The sequence below is a fragment of the Lichtheimia ornata genome (genome assembly GCF_029851405.1).
Source record: "Lichtheimia ornata isolate CBS 291.66 chromosome Unknown scaffold00014, whole genome shotgun sequence".
Taxonomy (NCBI): domain Eukaryota; kingdom Fungi; phylum Mucoromycota; class Mucoromycetes; order Mucorales; family Lichtheimiaceae; genus Lichtheimia; species Lichtheimia ornata.
In genome coordinates this window covers 124,845-140,427 of record NW_026695334.1, presented here as the reverse complement: position 1 = coordinate 140,427, position 15,583 = coordinate 124,845, and the positions used below count along the sequence as shown (strand labels likewise).

Below are 15,583 nucleotides of genomic sequence, written 5' to 3'. Positions count from 1 at the left end.
CTTTTACCGCATTCAATCATATCATTTTATTACCATCATGAACGGCTACACTGTTGCAACTAATACTTTGCTCATGCCCAACGTCCCGGCTATCTTCTTCCAAAACCCTACAGTTATCAGCACCATTCGCCAGCACTTTGAATCGTTTGGCGATTTGTATACCTTTGTCGTCATTAAGGGATTCCGCCGACTCATGATTGTCTACAATGAGACCACCAGTGCTGTAAAGGCTCGCGACTTTTTGGATAGGCGGATGCTTTCTTGGACCACCGTTGACCATAGTGTTGTGGAGGACTTGTCACTTGATTACATTTCGAGCATGGGTTGCCAAGCGCAACAACAACAACAACAACAGCCACCCTCATCACCGTTGCCAGGACGACGTTATGAGGATATGATTGTTCGGCTATACTTTGGACAAGTGAGTTGTAGGGATGAAACTGTCAGGGCACTTTTGATACTCACACACTTGTTTATGCAGCATAATCCAATCAATCCCGATCCGCGATTGTTCCAGCTTCAGGTGCCACAAAGCGAAAAGAACTTTCTGATCTCACCTCCAGGATCGCCCTTTGCAGATTGGAAACAGAAAACTGAATCACCACCCAACACAGCTGTGCTTGCTTCGGACCTGACTTTTCATCATCATTCGGATGTTGTAGATGATGATTTGGAAAACTTCCGCCTCGAAAGCCCCATGTCCAGTGACGATGAAATGGAAGATGTCAATGCTACCACAACCCCCACTACACCCGGCAAACGATCTTCGTTGATGGTGATTGGATGTTCAGGCGATGCTGATAACCAAGTTCCTATGATCACAGTACAAGATTGGGATGGTGATGCTGTAACTACAAGCACCGGATCCATGCTTCAAGGTACAACAACATCAAGGCCACCTGCTAGTGCATTTCCCAAAGCCAAAGTCGTACCCACTGCTCGACCGCCTGTCAAGATATAAACATAATGTGTGTGTAAACGTGTGAATGATATTTGTCCGAGGGGGAAAGCGTCTAAAATCCAACATCTGGGATAAGGGAAATATTGTTGCGTTTGCTCTGTTCTTGCTTACATAGTACTGCTTTCTCCGTCAAGCAAATACACAGGTGAATTAATCTTGGCGGTATCAGCAATAGTATACACTTATATATAAACTCGTTCTATCTTTGCTTTTTTTACATACACATTTTCTTTTCAATTGTTGGTCATACACACCACGCATATATATATATATACTTGTATATAAATCATGCGTACTCATCGTGGTGTTCGACACCGCATCCATCAAACTCAGAGAACAGGTGATAAAGGGAAAACCCTTGTCAAGTGGTGTAAAAAGATCATGATCCCTCACCGAAAAGACAAATTCATTCCGCTTAATGTGGAACAACACCATCATCATTCCATGCCAGCTTTTCCTCCACCCAACATCGAACCAAATACGACACGACAAAATGCCTTGGAATCCAATAACGATATGATGGATGAAAGTCAAGATCCTGCAAAGGCATCCGTGTTTGAACGAGCTGTCGAATTAAACTGGTTGAAGCGGGTCTTTGCCCAACGTCGACAACAACGTCAACGAGATATCGTACACATACGATCCTCCTTTAATGAACAACAACATGATGCCAAACAACAACAACAAGACGCCGAAGAACAATCCTCAGTGGTTGTCCCACCCCCACTGTTCCCAAGTGAAAGCACTTTGAACATAAGTGCATTGTTTGATGATCCAGAAGGTAAAGTAATTGGCATGAAAAGAAGGTCATTATCTAAGTATCTTGTATCTTTTAATAGAGAAAGAGGCATCAAATGAGGATCTATCTGATTCAGACATCACTACTTGGGATCAAGCTGAGCCGACTACTCAAGAAGCTAACGAATACAGGGCTTATTGTGACAAGATCCTTTTTGGGCTATAGATTTCATTGGAACATTTGTAAATACGTATCTTCATTATCCTCATCATCGTTAATTAAAGCATAGTCGTCTTTGTGTGGTTCATTGGATAGACTTTATAGTTGAGACCTATTTAGTAGGCTACACAACATACCTCGCGAAGGACGCATATAGCACACCCCGCTCTCTCTTTCTCTTTCTTTGTTCTCGCGTTCCTTCAACCACCCCTCATTCGAATAATGAGCGATCCACCTACACGACAGTCATCGATAGAGGCATGGGTGCTCATGTCGCTTGTATACAAGGATCTGGACGACTTTGACTATCGCAATGCGCTCATGTTAGCAGAACGACTTTATGCGATCGACCAGACAAACGAAGACTACCGCTTCTTATACGCCAAATGTCTCCATCTCTTGAACGATTACGATGGCAGTTATGCTGTCCTGAAAGGATCCGAGTCCATTGTGTGTCGCCATTTGTTTGCTCGCAGTTGTCTTGACCTCGGTAACCGACAAGTGGCCTCGTTTAGCGATCGGCAAGCGTATTGGAGTGAAGGCGTCAAAGCGTTGCATGGCGCTCTCGAGTTGTACAACCAACAGCACCCATCGGATCATCATTGGAGCAACGGTAATTGGATTAGACAATGAACACATACACACACAACAAAGAACTTACTCGTTTCCAATAGACTTGAAGAGTACAATGAGACGTAGCCATTTACCGAGTCGTGGATCCATTTGCAATCTTCTTGGGGAACTTTATGCAAAGCTGGAAAACATTCGAGCATCTTCAATCTATCTATGGCAGGCACTCAATGACAGCCCATTCAAAATATCCGCATACACCAATCTTTGTGATATTGCTCCTGATATTGCAAACTTTGATCTTGCAGCAACAACCAATCCTTCATCATCATCATCATCATCATCATCACCGTCCTCCTCTTTACCTTTTGCATCACCGGATGATCTCTTTAAAGACTTTTCCCCTCGTACAACTCTTTTTGATTCAACAACAGCAACAGCACAGCATCCTTCATTACCCACATCATCTATGCACGGCATTGAAGATCAACCATCCATCAATGTACTCGATAAGCCATCGCTTGGATTATATATGCCATCTCTACGTAAAGGCCACAGTGACAACATTTCATTGGATCAGCTTCGTTCACTTGTACACTACTCTCACAAGATGCGTGACACTGATCTATCGGGTATTCAACCTCATCGGTAAGCCAACAAGCAAGTCTCTTCGCTGATGATGGCCCTTTATTTACCCATCCGTGTTATGTAGGAGTGACATTGAAGAGCGAAAGGATGCCGATATTGAAATGATCGATCTGGATATCAAAAAGATGAAAACAGAGGAGGCGTACAGGAACAAACATGGCTTGCACAAGAAACCTCCCAAAGACAAACCACAGCAACTTGAAGTCGAATTACCAGAATTGGATGATTTGGATTTCCTCGACACAGCAAAACCGCTAAAGTTACCGAGTCCGCTAAGAGTAAATCAGCAAAAGGAGGGAAGGTGAGGAAAAAGAGAGGGTGTATGTGTGTGTGGATGCTATGATTCATGTGATCAAGAGCTAAAGATGGTCCATAGTTTAGCTAAACCTGCCACCAAATTGACAAGATTACGAAAAGGCAAGGCAAGTATCATATACATGTACATGTGTGTATCCCATAATGACATGGCATTTATCAACTATAGAAACGATTACGAGAAGAAGGGGACGAGGATCAAGTAAGTACCTCTTTCTTTATCAGCACGTGACATGTTGATCATATTGACTGATGCATTATTAAGGATTTGTCTGCCATATTTGCCATTGATGGATCGACGTCTCAGAAACCGAGTAGCGATGATGGTGGCCTGTCAACCCAATCTGTGATTCGTGCAATGAACAAGGTGATGGGTGTGCTACGCACTCTTGCAAGAGGATACATGTACCATTCTTTCTATCATTGTCGGGAGGCTGCATTGTCACTGCAAAAGCTGGATGATCGACAATACGACACTCCTCGTGTGTTATGCATTCTTGGCAAGGCGTATTACGATGCTGGTGATTATGAAAGTGTAAGTGGGGCCCATTCTTTAAAGGTAAAGCGTGTATACTCATAAATCACATTAGGCTCGGATATTCTTTTGTCGTTCATTTTACATTGCTCCCTGGTTCTGTGATGGCATCCCAATCTATTCGACTTGTTTATGGTATCTCGAGCGAGAAAAGGAGCTCAATCTACTTGCGTATCACATGAGGGACAACCGATCACATCAATACGAAGCATTTGTCGCTGCTGGTAATTGGAGCAAGTGTGCCAAAGGCGGCAACGAACCAAGCAAATGGTTCCAAAAGGCGGTGGATTTGGACCCGGGTCGATCTTATGGACATGCTTTATTGGGCTATGAGGAATGGGAAAAGGGCAATTGTCTTGGTGCCAAGCTACATTTTTCAAATTGCATGGTGGCGAACAAGCGATCGTATTTGGGATGGTAAGTATAGGACCTGGGCAGTGCAGTTGCTCTGGATGGATCATTGAGATGGTGAATGTGATCTTTTTAGGTATGGAATGGCAACAGCTTACCAAGGCATGGAACAATTTGCTCAAGCCAAAGCACTGTTGATGGAAGCTGCAAGGTTACATCCATGGCAACCAGTGGTTCTTTATACATTGGCGGAGGTAAGCAAGTCATGGCAAAGCGTTTACACAAGGGACTAAAAAGTGAGTAAAATAGGTGCTGTATACTTTGGACGAGTATGATGATGCATATCATGTTGTGTGCAAGGCTCTCGAAGTACGACATGCTCCGATTACAGAGAAGCTCAAAGAAAAGATTGTATACCGGATAAACAACCCATATCAAGATCAAGCTTTACTTATGGAAGATGAATAAATGTGTATAGCTTTGTATCTCCAAATGTTGTCAAACAATAAGATGTAAAGGAGTCAATGGAACGATTTGGATAATGCTTAAGCCAAAGAGAAGGCTTTTTATATTTTTCTAGGCATGCTTACAACTAAAAAGAGAAAAAGAAGGATTGGTGAAAGTAGGAAGGGACAAAGTACGGAGAGAGCGAATATTGGAAAAGTTTAGGAATGTGTTATTTACAGCAACATCTTGAGAGGGTTCTCCATGTATCCCTTGAAAGCCTTCAACCAGGTAGCGGCAACGGCGCCATCGACGACACGGTGGTCGCTGGAAAGAGTGACTTCCATAACGTTGCGAACAGCAAAGCCGTTCTCCTTGGTCTCATCGGGAACAATCTTTTGTTGAGTGCCACCGATAGCAAGGATACAAGATTGAGGGGGGTTGATGATGGCGGTGAAGTGCTTGACGCCAAACATGCCAAGGTTGGAAATGCTGAAGGAACCACCTTGGTATTCGTGAGGAGCGAGCTTACCATCACGAGCACGAGTAGCCATATCCTTGACAGTGTTGGAGATATCAGAAAGACCACGAGACTCAGCGTTGGTGACAATAGGAGTGATCAAACCAGTGGGGGTGGCGACAGCAATGGAGATATCAGCATTGTTGTACCTGCACATAGATCCATGATTAATATCTTTTGTTTCCTTATTTACATCCCTTCCCATTATTACTTACTGTCTAATGAAATCACCTTGCCAAGCAGCGTTGACTTCGGGAACCTTCTTCAAGGAAAGAGCAGAGGCCTTGACAATAAAGTCATTGACAGAAAGCTTGTACTTGCCCTCAGAGGACTTGTTGAGCACTTCACGAAGCTTGCTGATCTTATCCATATCAACCTCAACAGTGACATAGTAGTGGGGAACAGTCTGCTTGGATTCGGTCAAACGGCTACCAATGATGCGACGCATGTTGGTGGTAGGAATATCAGTGAAGGCATCACCAGTGGCAGATTGAGGAGCGTAGGCTGCAGGGGTGGCAGCAGTGGTAGTAGCAGCAGCGGCAGCGGGAGCTATTTGACAACATGATCAGTCTTCTATCCTAGATGTAAGCACTCATACACAAAAATCACTTACCAGCCTTGTAGTTGTCAACATCTTCCTTGATGATTCTGCCACCAGGACCAGTGCCTTGGACAAGGGAAATGTCAATGTTGCGCTCGTTGGCAGTTTTCTATAATAGATGACACGTTGATCAATATATACATTCATCCCCTATTGAGAATAATCAAAAGCACTTACTCTGGCAAGAGGGCTAGCCTTGACACGATCTATAGCATACAATTTTTTAGCTAATGGATAAATAATATGAATGTGATTACATACCACCACTATCAGCAGAGGCAGCAGGAGCAGCAGGCTTGCTAGCGGGTTCTTCAGCAGCAGCTGGTGCAGGCTCTTCAGCCTTTTCAGCAGCAGGAGCAGCGGGAGCAGCAGCGGCACCACCAGCATCCTCCAAAGTGAAGCTTTCAAAGGCACCAACGTCATCCTTGTTCTCTACAAGAACACAGATGGGCTAATTGAAAGTATACAGTGAGTATTTTGTTGATCCATTGTATATGTATCCACCCAACATACCTTGCCAACAGGCCAATCCTTGGAACCAGTATCAGCGAGGATCTTGGCAATGTAACCTTCTTCTTGACACTCAAAGTCCATTTGAGCCTTGTCGGTCTCAATCTCGACGAGGACATCACCGGGAACGACCTCATCACCAACAGCCTTTTGCCAAGTGCCAATACCACCTTGCGTCATACTATAACAAATACCCCGGTCAATCATCATTATCCATCAAGTTATTGATATGCCATGATTGACATTGAGAGAGAGAGCGAGAAAAAGAAAAAAGTTAAGTTACTTACGTGGGCGACAAAGCAGGCATAGCAATCACATTGTGCTCGGGGAAAGCTGGATGGAAAATACATCAATATCGGGAATACGCCAAAATACACACATAGACTCAACTCTCCCACCCCCACCCCATACTACTTACACTTTGAGCTGTAGAACTTGACATTGGCAGGAGAAGCAGGGTTCACAAGAGCACGGAGAGCAATGAACTTTGTGTTGCTAGTTGAAATGAGGGAGATGGTATGAGATGGATGTTGACATTTGGGTGTTTCCCATTATTACCCAGTGGCAGAGAAAGCGCGTGCACCCGATGGAGCGTTACGAGCCAAGAGAGGAGCGACACGCGAGGAGGAGATGCGAGCAGTTGAACGAAGTCCTGAGGAAGCTCTCAAGAGGTGGCGTCTGGTGGCAGCAGCAGCAGAGGACATGTTGAGAAAAGTGAGAAAAAGGAAAGCTGGAAAATCAACGGGAAACGGTTGGGGAAAGTAGAGTATTTTTTTTATCGCGGCTTGGTACACCCCCATCCGATGTTTCCGACTTCACCCTATGACAAGCCCGCTGTACCTATCGACTGATATACCCAACACAACCCCCACTACTTTATTAAACGCGTTGCTATAGTGTATGTGTGTATGTATGTGTGCACGTCCCTTTCTTTATATCATCTTGATCATTCATAGTACCATCATTACCACTATTCCTACTATTCATAATACTTGCATCTCTTGTATGCTTGTGTATTTACGATTTGATAAAGTGTTCCATTCTATCCCCTTTTGTGGTAATCATCTCTTTCCTTTTGATCTCGGGGTGCATCCATGGTCTCTTGAATGCCCGTTTTTCTCCGTTACTGCTCTTGTTGCCATCGCAACTCCCACACACCATCATGGATAATGTTCCACCCGAATAAACACCCATCCCTTTTCCTACATTGTGAGATCCTTTATCAATAAAAATCATTGTATATGAGCTATTAGGTAGAAGGGAGATGAAAAGATCTGGTTGGGTGATGGATGTTGTTGTCTGTAGCTGCTGCTGTGTCAAACTGTCAAGGCAACCCAATTTTTGTGTCGGTTGATCGATCCTAGGCACATCATTTTCTTCACCCACCCACATACATAACCAGTGAGTATCCATACGCTCAACGTCTTTATCGTAATTGTATCCTCATACCATGCAGTGTCAAAAACACTCGAGGCGATCAAGTACACAAGCGGCAATTTGCAAATCTTGAATCAGTTGGCCCTTCCACACGACACTATCTTTGAACCTGTTATCAATGTCCAAGATGGTCATGCCGCCATCAAGACCATGAAGACTCGTGGTGCTCCTGCTATTGCCATTGTGGCCGCCTTATCACTTGCTGTCGACGTCAACGCTCGTCGTTCCAAGAACGAGTTCAAAACAGTGGATGATGCTGTTCGCTTCTTACACGAGTCACTTGAGTACTTGAAAACATCTCGGCCTACAGCTGTCAACTTGTTCGATGCTGCTGCCAAGTTGGATCAATTGGTCAACACTGTTGCACGTGATGCCACCGAACCCAATGTTGTAGTGGATGCCTATATTGCAGCTGCCGAGAAGATGTTAGTGGATGATGTACAAGACAACAAGAACATTGGCAAATACGGTGCTGAATATATCGTGGAGCATGTCAAAGATAAGAGCAACATTAGTGTATTAACGCATTGCAACACTGGGTAAGTTCCATATACCCAATCTCTCTATTACACACACACACACGAAAGTATTCACACAAAAGGGGCAATTTCTAGTTCATTGGCTACTGCAGGATGGGGCACAGCTCTCGGCATTATCCGTGACCTTCATCACAATGGCAATCTCAAGCATGCTTTTTGTACTGAAACTCGTCCTTACAACCAAGGTTCACGCCTCACCGCTTATGAACTTGTCTATGAATCCATCCCTGCTACTTTGATTTGTGATTCCATGGCATCCGCTCTTTTACGTCTCAACCCAAGTGTGCAAGCTATCATTGTTGGTGCTGATCGGGTGGCAGCCAATGGTGACACTGCTAATAAGATTGGCACCTATCAACTCGCCATCACTGCCAAGCATCATGGTATCCTTTTCGTGGTAGCAGCTCCTTCTACTTCTATTGATCTTTCCATGGCTAGCGGCAAGGAGATTGTGATTGAGGAACGACCTGCCAAGGAGTTAGTGACCACAACGGGTGTTTTGGAGGATAAATCAAGTGCAACTGTACGCACGGCTGCTGAAGGCATTCAAGTCTGGAATCCAAGCTTTGATGTCACTCCAAGTGAATTGATCTCGGCTATTGTCACTGAAAAAGGAGTCGCTGTCAAACAACCAGGTCATACTGAGTTTGACCTTGCTGCTTTCCTTGCATAGATCATCATACATAATAAATCGTGTGTAGTAGATGTGTAAATATCATCATCATCATCCTAGGTTTTTTATGCTGTTTTTGTGGGGGGTCGAATGAGGGAGTTGTTTGTTTGTGGTGGTTGCAGGCCCCGTTTATTAGTTCTGATGGTTGATATGTTTTAACGAAGACGACGAGCTTCACGTTCGGATTCGAGCAAGCAAAGGATATCGTTTTCACGCACAGGACCCTTGACATTACGAATGATGCTGCGATGGGTGTCATCCATGAATTCAACACGCACTTGGGTAACGCCACCACGAGAGCCGGTACGGCCAAGGACTTTAATGACACGGGCGAGCTTCACAGGGGTCTTTTGAGCATCCTAAATTCATTCATCCAATTCATCCATGCGTCAATCGGATCCATCCATTCATCCATCCATCCATCCATTTATCCATGGCAACCGTTGAATTTACCATTGTCGTCTAGAAAAATGAAGGGAGGATTGCTTCTGGTGCCCAGCTCTGCCACCACTAAGTGCGCTCTGGGCAACTTCCCCTCCCCCATTCCCTACTCTCCTTGTGTTGCCGGCCCGCAATCATCACTTTTAGAATTCCGCATGATACACATACACACACACACAAATTGGTACCTGAATAAAGACATTGACCTTCAATACTTGAATACATGGGACATCATTCATAATGGGGTTGGGTAGTATGCAATGCACAATGACATGTAGTTGCATCCTTTTGTTGCTGAACCAAAAACAATACAACATAAAGCAGCAGGTTATTACTTTGATTAGTGGCAAACGACAACCATGGGATGTATGTATGATCTCATGATGATGCATGGAAAGCTCTGATAGTAGCAAATCAAGAATGTAGCATGTTTTTTAAACTTCAAATTGTGATACCATGAGTTGAATGCCCTGCATTGTTATCATTTTCCCATCACATGAGCACAAAACCACGGGCCTCAATGCTAAGCTTCAGGTACCACATACATTATTGTGCTTGTATTCTGAGAATTGTAAAGTAAACAAGGTTTTCCTGCTATTCCCTCCTTTCAAACGAAGAATCATTCAATGCTTGCAGTAGCATCGTTGTCCATTATCTTTTCCATCCTAATCGATTCGGCTATTGCTGTTCGACCCTCCTCACCCACCACGCTTCAAGGTCTGATCCCAACAAGACACATCATCAACAATGGCCATTGTGTTCTCATTTTTCAATGCATTATTATATTAGGGTGTGTTTTATCTAAGCAAGATACCATTTATTGCTATGCTGGTGCCAAGTTTCCAAGCGACAAACACTATCTGGATAAAACGAATGGGCTGTATAGGATGAATGTGACCGGGAACGAGCAATTGGATAGCTGGATCGTAGTCGACTATTATGACAAGGAGCGTAAACCTTTGCCTGCCAATGCAGCCTTTGCTGTATCATCGCAGCCTGATGGAAGTCCTGGTATGATGACCTATGGTGGTGATGGTGCAAATGGCGTCAGAGATTTTGGAACTGCACTCTTTTACAACGCAGATGCGGGATCATGGCGTACTTTGCGTTCGAAACCCCAATCAAGATACACGTGAGTATTTGATGATGATCGCATACAGCAATGCTAATACGTGGTTGAAAGTGTTGAAGTGCCAGCAGTCCTTGACAACAATCAAACAGTATGGATATGGGGTGGCAAGTCGTAAGTAGTACTACCGATCCATGATAAAGCCAATGTTGTTGACCAATGTGCCATAGCCATGACCAAGATCAAGTTGCAGAGCCAGAGACCATGGTTGTTGTTGACAGGGATCAGGTGCGTCTTTTGACAATGGTGATGGTGCATCGTGTGGGCTGTTGCTGATAATGTGTGTGGACCATGTAGGAAATGAGTACCAGGGAAACGGTGTTTCCTGCAGACTTGTATGGAAGAAGAGGTCATTCGGCTGCTTTGGGTGCTGACGGATACACAATTTATTACTTTGGTGGATTGAAAGGCACATCAGAACGACGCCCACTGGATAATAGCTACTTTGGATTTAACGACATCTCCATGGATGAAATCCTTGTATTCGACACTCATAACTTGACATGGACAAAACGCACAAGCAATGGCTCTATCACCCCATCTCCCCGGTATTTACATACAACGACACAAAGTAAGTTCGATATCACACATCACAAGTTACTCGTACGGATGCTAACATCCACACCCGCCTTATGATGCATAGTCCCAGGCACCAACACTATCCTGCTTTATGGTGGAAGACGTTTTGGCACCAAAGATCCAGTTGATGATTTCTGCTACATGTATGACACAGAGAGTAACGAGTGGACAAAGGTTGATCTATCAGCATCTGTTGGCGCCGGGCCACGATGGGGCCATTCAGGTACGTGCTACATACAATTTTGCTCAGCAGGAATCATCATAGCAGCTAAAATTACTTGCATTGTACTCTTGTGCAACCCACTTTGATAGCGGTACTTTACGAGAACAATCGGCTATTCATTCTTTTTGGGGTTAATATCGATGGCGTCGCCACGGACGACTTTTATGTCCTCGACGTCAACAAGAAACAATGGGAAAAGGGCGTCGGTGGAATGAACACGCATTGTTGCAGCAAATCAGGAGGTGCAGCGATAATACAAGGGAGAAGATCGAAAAGTGGCGTCATTGTTATAGCAGTGATGATGATACTACTACTTGTTGTATAAACATGCATGAATACTTACCTATAAAATACGTGCCCGATAATAATATTGTACATGACCATCAAATCACTACATGAGAGTATTGGATGTATTGCGTTCATAAGGGTAATGATGTTGCGCTCGATGGTGCGAGGAAGCAATGAAGACGATGAGATAGCGTGCTGTTGTGCATACATGGAAAAGGACATCCAGTCCCTACGTATGCATTGCCTTTGGCAATCTTTGTATGCATGTCACTCCAATGATGATCAAGCTGGTGCGCCTATGACAAGGTTGACGTACGTTTAAGAATAAAGATCCTTCATCAGCGCTGCTGTACAAACTTGACGTTTTTGGTTTGATGAAGACCCTATCAACAGAAATAATAGAGGGATCGTGTTGATGGCATGGTTAACATGGTAACGACATTTGTGTGCCAAAGATGTGCTGCATATGCTTGACGATATGAGAGTGCGCGCACATCTGGGCTTCAATAAAGGATGGTGCTTTAAAAGCGGGTGGTGCAAAACCGGGATTTCTTTAACATTTGTAACACAATCACTCGGGTGCATTATTTCAAGAAATCTGGTATCATCCTTTTTGGAGACGATGCAATTGGATTCCAACAAATCGATAAATCAATGTACTTGGATATGAAAGGAGGCGAATGTTACGTAATGGTTGGTTGTAATACAGTGGTATGGGCGAACCTGGTAAAGTTTTGTGCCGCTGAGTGATATAGTAGTAGCGGAGCACATCGCTCATATTACACCTTGGCTATAATTGCATGAGTCGTGAAGTATACTTTCGGGCGGCAATTACATGAGGATGAATGGTTGCTCATATGCGTACTGTACATAGCACAAGAAGAAGGTATAAGCATGAGGGATGAGTATGGCTCATGCCATTACACAACTACAGCACTCCAACAAGGGCTGATGGTTCTTAAATGCAATATGGATTCTGCAGCAGCAGCACAATGGATGATCTTTTACTACATCTTCATGGCGATCGGTAATGTGTCCTCCTCAATGATACAACCATAACATCGAGTTGCGTTTACGTGTCATTTGACATGGTGGCGTTTTTGACAGCTACATATGAAATGCCCAATGCGTCAATTGTGATGAAGATCGTAAAATCGTGAACACAAACAAGGTATGTACACGGATGAATTAGGATAAAAAAACACAAAAGGGTGTGACACGGTGTAATTACAATCAGCAGTCTAGAAAGCTGATGATGGCGATGATGGCGGCTTCTTCGAACGTTTGGTCGGTAAATCGGTTGTGTAGCCCGAGACCATGTTTACAAGAAGCATGTAAAACTTTTGATACAGGTACTTTTTTATCCACATGGGTGGTTGGCCAAATCGGCATTGGTTGGGAAACAAGCGATAACTCTAATTCCACAATCTAGGGGTTACTTACGTGCAGCAGCAGAATGCCCTGGGTGGTGATGGCGGCGGCGGCGACTTGCATAGCGCACACGTACGCATTCATACACCCTGTCTTTGTACCTCCTCACAACTTAAATCCGACTTTACCCCTTTCGTCACATCACAAAAAAGAATGTTGTAGTAGAGACTTCGTAGGGGAGGCTGTTGCTCACTCTTTCTTTCTTTCCCTTTTCCCATCTTACTACAAACATGAAACATCACCCTGTACTTTTATCATTTATACTATTATGCATATCCAATTTGACACATGGTGCTCGACCCTCTACTCCTCTTTCAGCTCAAGGTAATGCTTTTTGATTTGCCATTATGTTTGCATATACCAATGATATTTGAACCCCATAGGATGCGCGTTGCTAATGGGAAACACCATCTATTGTTACGGAGGCGCCCAATTTAGTAGCAACAACGACGACGAGGATGAAAAAATACCAACGACCAACGCAATGTATTCTCTTCGATTAAGCGACGGTGGCGAGCAATTGGATGGTTGGCAAGAGGTTGCCAACCATGGAAGAACCTTAGGAGCCAATGCTGCATTTGCAGTATCACCTTTACCTGATGGCCAAGGCATGGTCATTGTTGGTGGATGGGGCTCCAATAGTGGAAGCCAGTCAAATTCAAACAGCCAAAACATTATCTATTACGCCAACTCTGGCAATTGGCGTTCATTATATACTTATCCACAACAATCACATCTCACGTAATGATACATGGTCCTAAACATGATGATGATGATGATGATACTTACAATCTCTTCAGGGCTGAAATGCCTGCAATCCTAGATAATAACCGAACCATATGGATATGGGGTGGCAAGATGTAAGCATGATGCCAAGAAGATGATGATGACATGACTAATCGTTAACATGTTGGTATATCTACGTAGTGTTGGAGATGATGGTGTGGCTGAGCCAGAAAATATGGGTATCGTTGACAGATCGCAGGTATGTATGATATTTTATGCAAGGGGTGATGAAAAGGTGGATCCAGAAATGAAGCATGTTCTATATTTAATACGGATGTATGTTACACGTGTGTGTGTAGAGAATGACGACTCGCCAAATTTCGTTTCCTAGTGGATCACACGGAAGAACAGGTCATTCTGCAGCATTGGGTTCCGATGGCCATACCATCTATTACTTTGGTGGACTCGATGGTGATTCCGATAGCCGAGAATTGGATGATGACCATGGTGGATTTAAAAACGTGTCCATGAGCGAGATTTTGGTATTTGATACAAACTCACAAAGCTGGAGCAAACGAACAACATCGGGATCGGTCGTCCCATCTTCCCGTTATTTCCATACTACCACTCCAAGTAAGTTTTGTGTTACCAAAACGGTTGCTGAAAATAAGCACACTTGGGTGTGACATGAGATAGAGATTCGCATGGTACAATAAGCTAACTCGATTTATCATCCATTTCAAGTTCCAGGTACAAACGATATCTTGTTGTATGGTGGTCGACGATTTGGTAGCCGAATGCCGGTAGATGACTTTTGCTACGTATATAACACTGATAGCAATGAATGGACACAAATTAACACGCCTTCAATGGGTGCTGGACCAAGATGGGGTCATTCAGGTAAAGAGTGCTACAAGGGAAAGTTCCTATGTGTTGCATGAAGAATGCAAATCTAACCACGTCTGTCTTTATTCTTTTTTTGGATCACTATGTAGCTATACTTCATAATGACAATCGTCTTTTTGTTCTATTTGGTGTGAATGCTGATGGTTCAGCCACTGATGATTTCTACGTCTTTGATTACAAGAACAGAGAATGGGAAGGAGCATCAGGTGGAGGTAGTGGCGGCAATGGACCAAGTGGTGGCGGTAGCCGTGGTGGCGGCGGCGGCAACAAGTTAAGTGGTGGAGGTATTGCAGGCATTGTTATTGCCATCTTGGTCATACTTGGGGTAAGAAAACCGCAGCAGGAGTACAAAGAACGATGTTCATTATGATAGCTGACATCATTGTTGTTACACTCTAGATCATAATCGCTGGTTTTCTCCTGTATCGACGTCGACAAAGAAATGCTGCCATGAATCAGCCGACTACTTGGTTTGGAAATACGCCGCCTCAAGGAAAGGATGATCTCGTATTGGCACCTCCACCCAAGGACATTCTACCACAATACGCCATGATGGATAAAGGAATGGTTCAACAGCAACAGCATCCAGATGCAATGCTTCTTTACAATAATGGTGCTGCTGCAGCAATTCCTTCTTCATTACACAAACCCGATGAACCGGCAACACATGACAAAATAGCTGTAATAAATAAGGAAGAGACCCATCAAAAGCCAAATGAATGATGACGATGGGTCTTGATAGACAAAGCAATATCATTTTCACAGTCCATATTTCTGACACAGCATGTGTCATTTTTG

At 43.9% G+C, this 15,583-nt stretch overlaps 8 protein-coding genes across 8 annotated transcripts; 6 read left to right on the top strand and 2 right to left on the bottom strand.

Annotated features, from left to right (window-relative positions):
- Nucleotides 1–37: 37 nt before the first annotated feature.
- Nucleotides 38–961, top strand: O0I10_004019 (uncharacterized protein; the record flags this gene model as incomplete). The annotated part of the gene is made up of 2 exons (XM_058484085.1): nucleotides 38–421; nucleotides 482–961. The coding sequence occupies 2 exons, from the start codon at nucleotides 38–40 to the stop codon at nucleotides 959–961; spliced, it is 864 nt and encodes a 287-aa protein (XP_058345073.1).
- A 444-nt stretch (nucleotides 962–1,405) lies between these two features.
- On the top strand, nucleotides 1,406–1,925 carry O0I10_004018 (uncharacterized protein; the record flags this gene model as incomplete). Its single annotated transcript, XM_058484084.1, has 2 exons — nucleotides 1,406–1,742; nucleotides 1,801–1,925. The coding sequence occupies 2 exons, from the start codon at nucleotides 1,406–1,408 to the stop codon at nucleotides 1,923–1,925; spliced, it is 462 nt and encodes a 153-aa protein (XP_058345072.1).
- Nucleotides 1,926–2,141: 216 nt separating this feature from the next.
- On the top strand, nucleotides 2,142–4,806 carry O0I10_004017 (uncharacterized protein; the record flags this gene model as incomplete). The annotated part of the gene is made up of 9 exons (XM_058484083.1): nucleotides 2,142–2,532; nucleotides 2,594–3,137; nucleotides 3,202–3,438; nucleotides 3,514–3,559; nucleotides 3,622–3,654; nucleotides 3,718–3,987; nucleotides 4,043–4,404; nucleotides 4,475–4,592; nucleotides 4,648–4,806. The coding sequence occupies 9 exons, from the start codon at nucleotides 2,142–2,144 to the stop codon at nucleotides 4,804–4,806; spliced, it is 2,160 nt and encodes a 719-aa protein (XP_058345071.1).
- A 212-nt stretch (nucleotides 4,807–5,018) lies between these two features.
- O0I10_004016 (pyruvate dehydrogenase complex dihydrolipoamide acetyltransferase) lies at nucleotides 5,019–7,117 on the bottom strand (the record flags this gene model as incomplete). The annotated part of the gene is made up of 9 exons (XM_058484082.1): nucleotides 5,019–5,451; nucleotides 5,518–5,851; nucleotides 5,916–6,012; nucleotides 6,081–6,109; nucleotides 6,165–6,354; nucleotides 6,417–6,594; nucleotides 6,701–6,746; nucleotides 6,832–6,908; nucleotides 6,972–7,117. 9 exons carry the CDS (start codon nucleotides 7,115–7,117, stop codon nucleotides 5,019–5,021), a joined length of 1,530 nt encoding a protein of 509 aa, XP_058345070.1.
- A 560-nt stretch (nucleotides 7,118–7,677) lies between these two features.
- O0I10_004015 (S-methyl-5-thioribose-1-phosphate isomerase) lies at nucleotides 7,678–9,062 on the top strand (the record flags this gene model as incomplete). Its single annotated transcript, XM_058484081.1, has 4 exons — nucleotides 7,678–7,710; nucleotides 7,778–7,814; nucleotides 7,870–8,389; nucleotides 8,465–9,062. The coding sequence occupies 4 exons, from the start codon at nucleotides 7,678–7,680 to the stop codon at nucleotides 9,060–9,062; spliced, it is 1,188 nt and encodes a 395-aa protein (XP_058345069.1).
- A 155-nt stretch (nucleotides 9,063–9,217) lies between these two features.
- O0I10_004014 (40S ribosomal protein S28) lies at nucleotides 9,218–9,518 on the bottom strand (the record flags this gene model as incomplete). Its single annotated transcript, XM_058484080.1, has 2 exons — nucleotides 9,218–9,421; nucleotides 9,516–9,518. 2 exons carry the CDS (start codon nucleotides 9,516–9,518, stop codon nucleotides 9,218–9,220), a joined length of 207 nt encoding a protein of 68 aa, XP_058345068.1.
- An 872-nt stretch (nucleotides 9,519–10,390) lies between these two features.
- Nucleotides 10,391–11,759, top strand: O0I10_004013 (uncharacterized protein; the record flags this gene model as incomplete). The annotated part of the gene is made up of 6 exons (XM_058484079.1): nucleotides 10,391–10,635; nucleotides 10,687–10,746; nucleotides 10,803–10,860; nucleotides 10,930–11,203; nucleotides 11,276–11,434; nucleotides 11,524–11,759. 6 exons carry the CDS (start codon nucleotides 10,391–10,393, stop codon nucleotides 11,757–11,759), a joined length of 1,032 nt encoding a protein of 343 aa, XP_058345067.1.
- A 1,624-nt stretch (nucleotides 11,760–13,383) lies between these two features.
- Nucleotides 13,384–15,508, top strand: O0I10_004012 (uncharacterized protein; the record flags this gene model as incomplete). The annotated part of the gene is made up of 8 exons (XM_058484078.1): nucleotides 13,384–13,477; nucleotides 13,537–13,894; nucleotides 13,954–14,013; nucleotides 14,081–14,138; nucleotides 14,239–14,512; nucleotides 14,624–14,779; nucleotides 14,875–15,110; nucleotides 15,185–15,508. The coding sequence occupies 8 exons, from the start codon at nucleotides 13,384–13,386 to the stop codon at nucleotides 15,506–15,508; spliced, it is 1,560 nt and encodes a 519-aa protein (XP_058345066.1).
- Nucleotides 15,509–15,583: the final 75 nt, after the last annotated feature.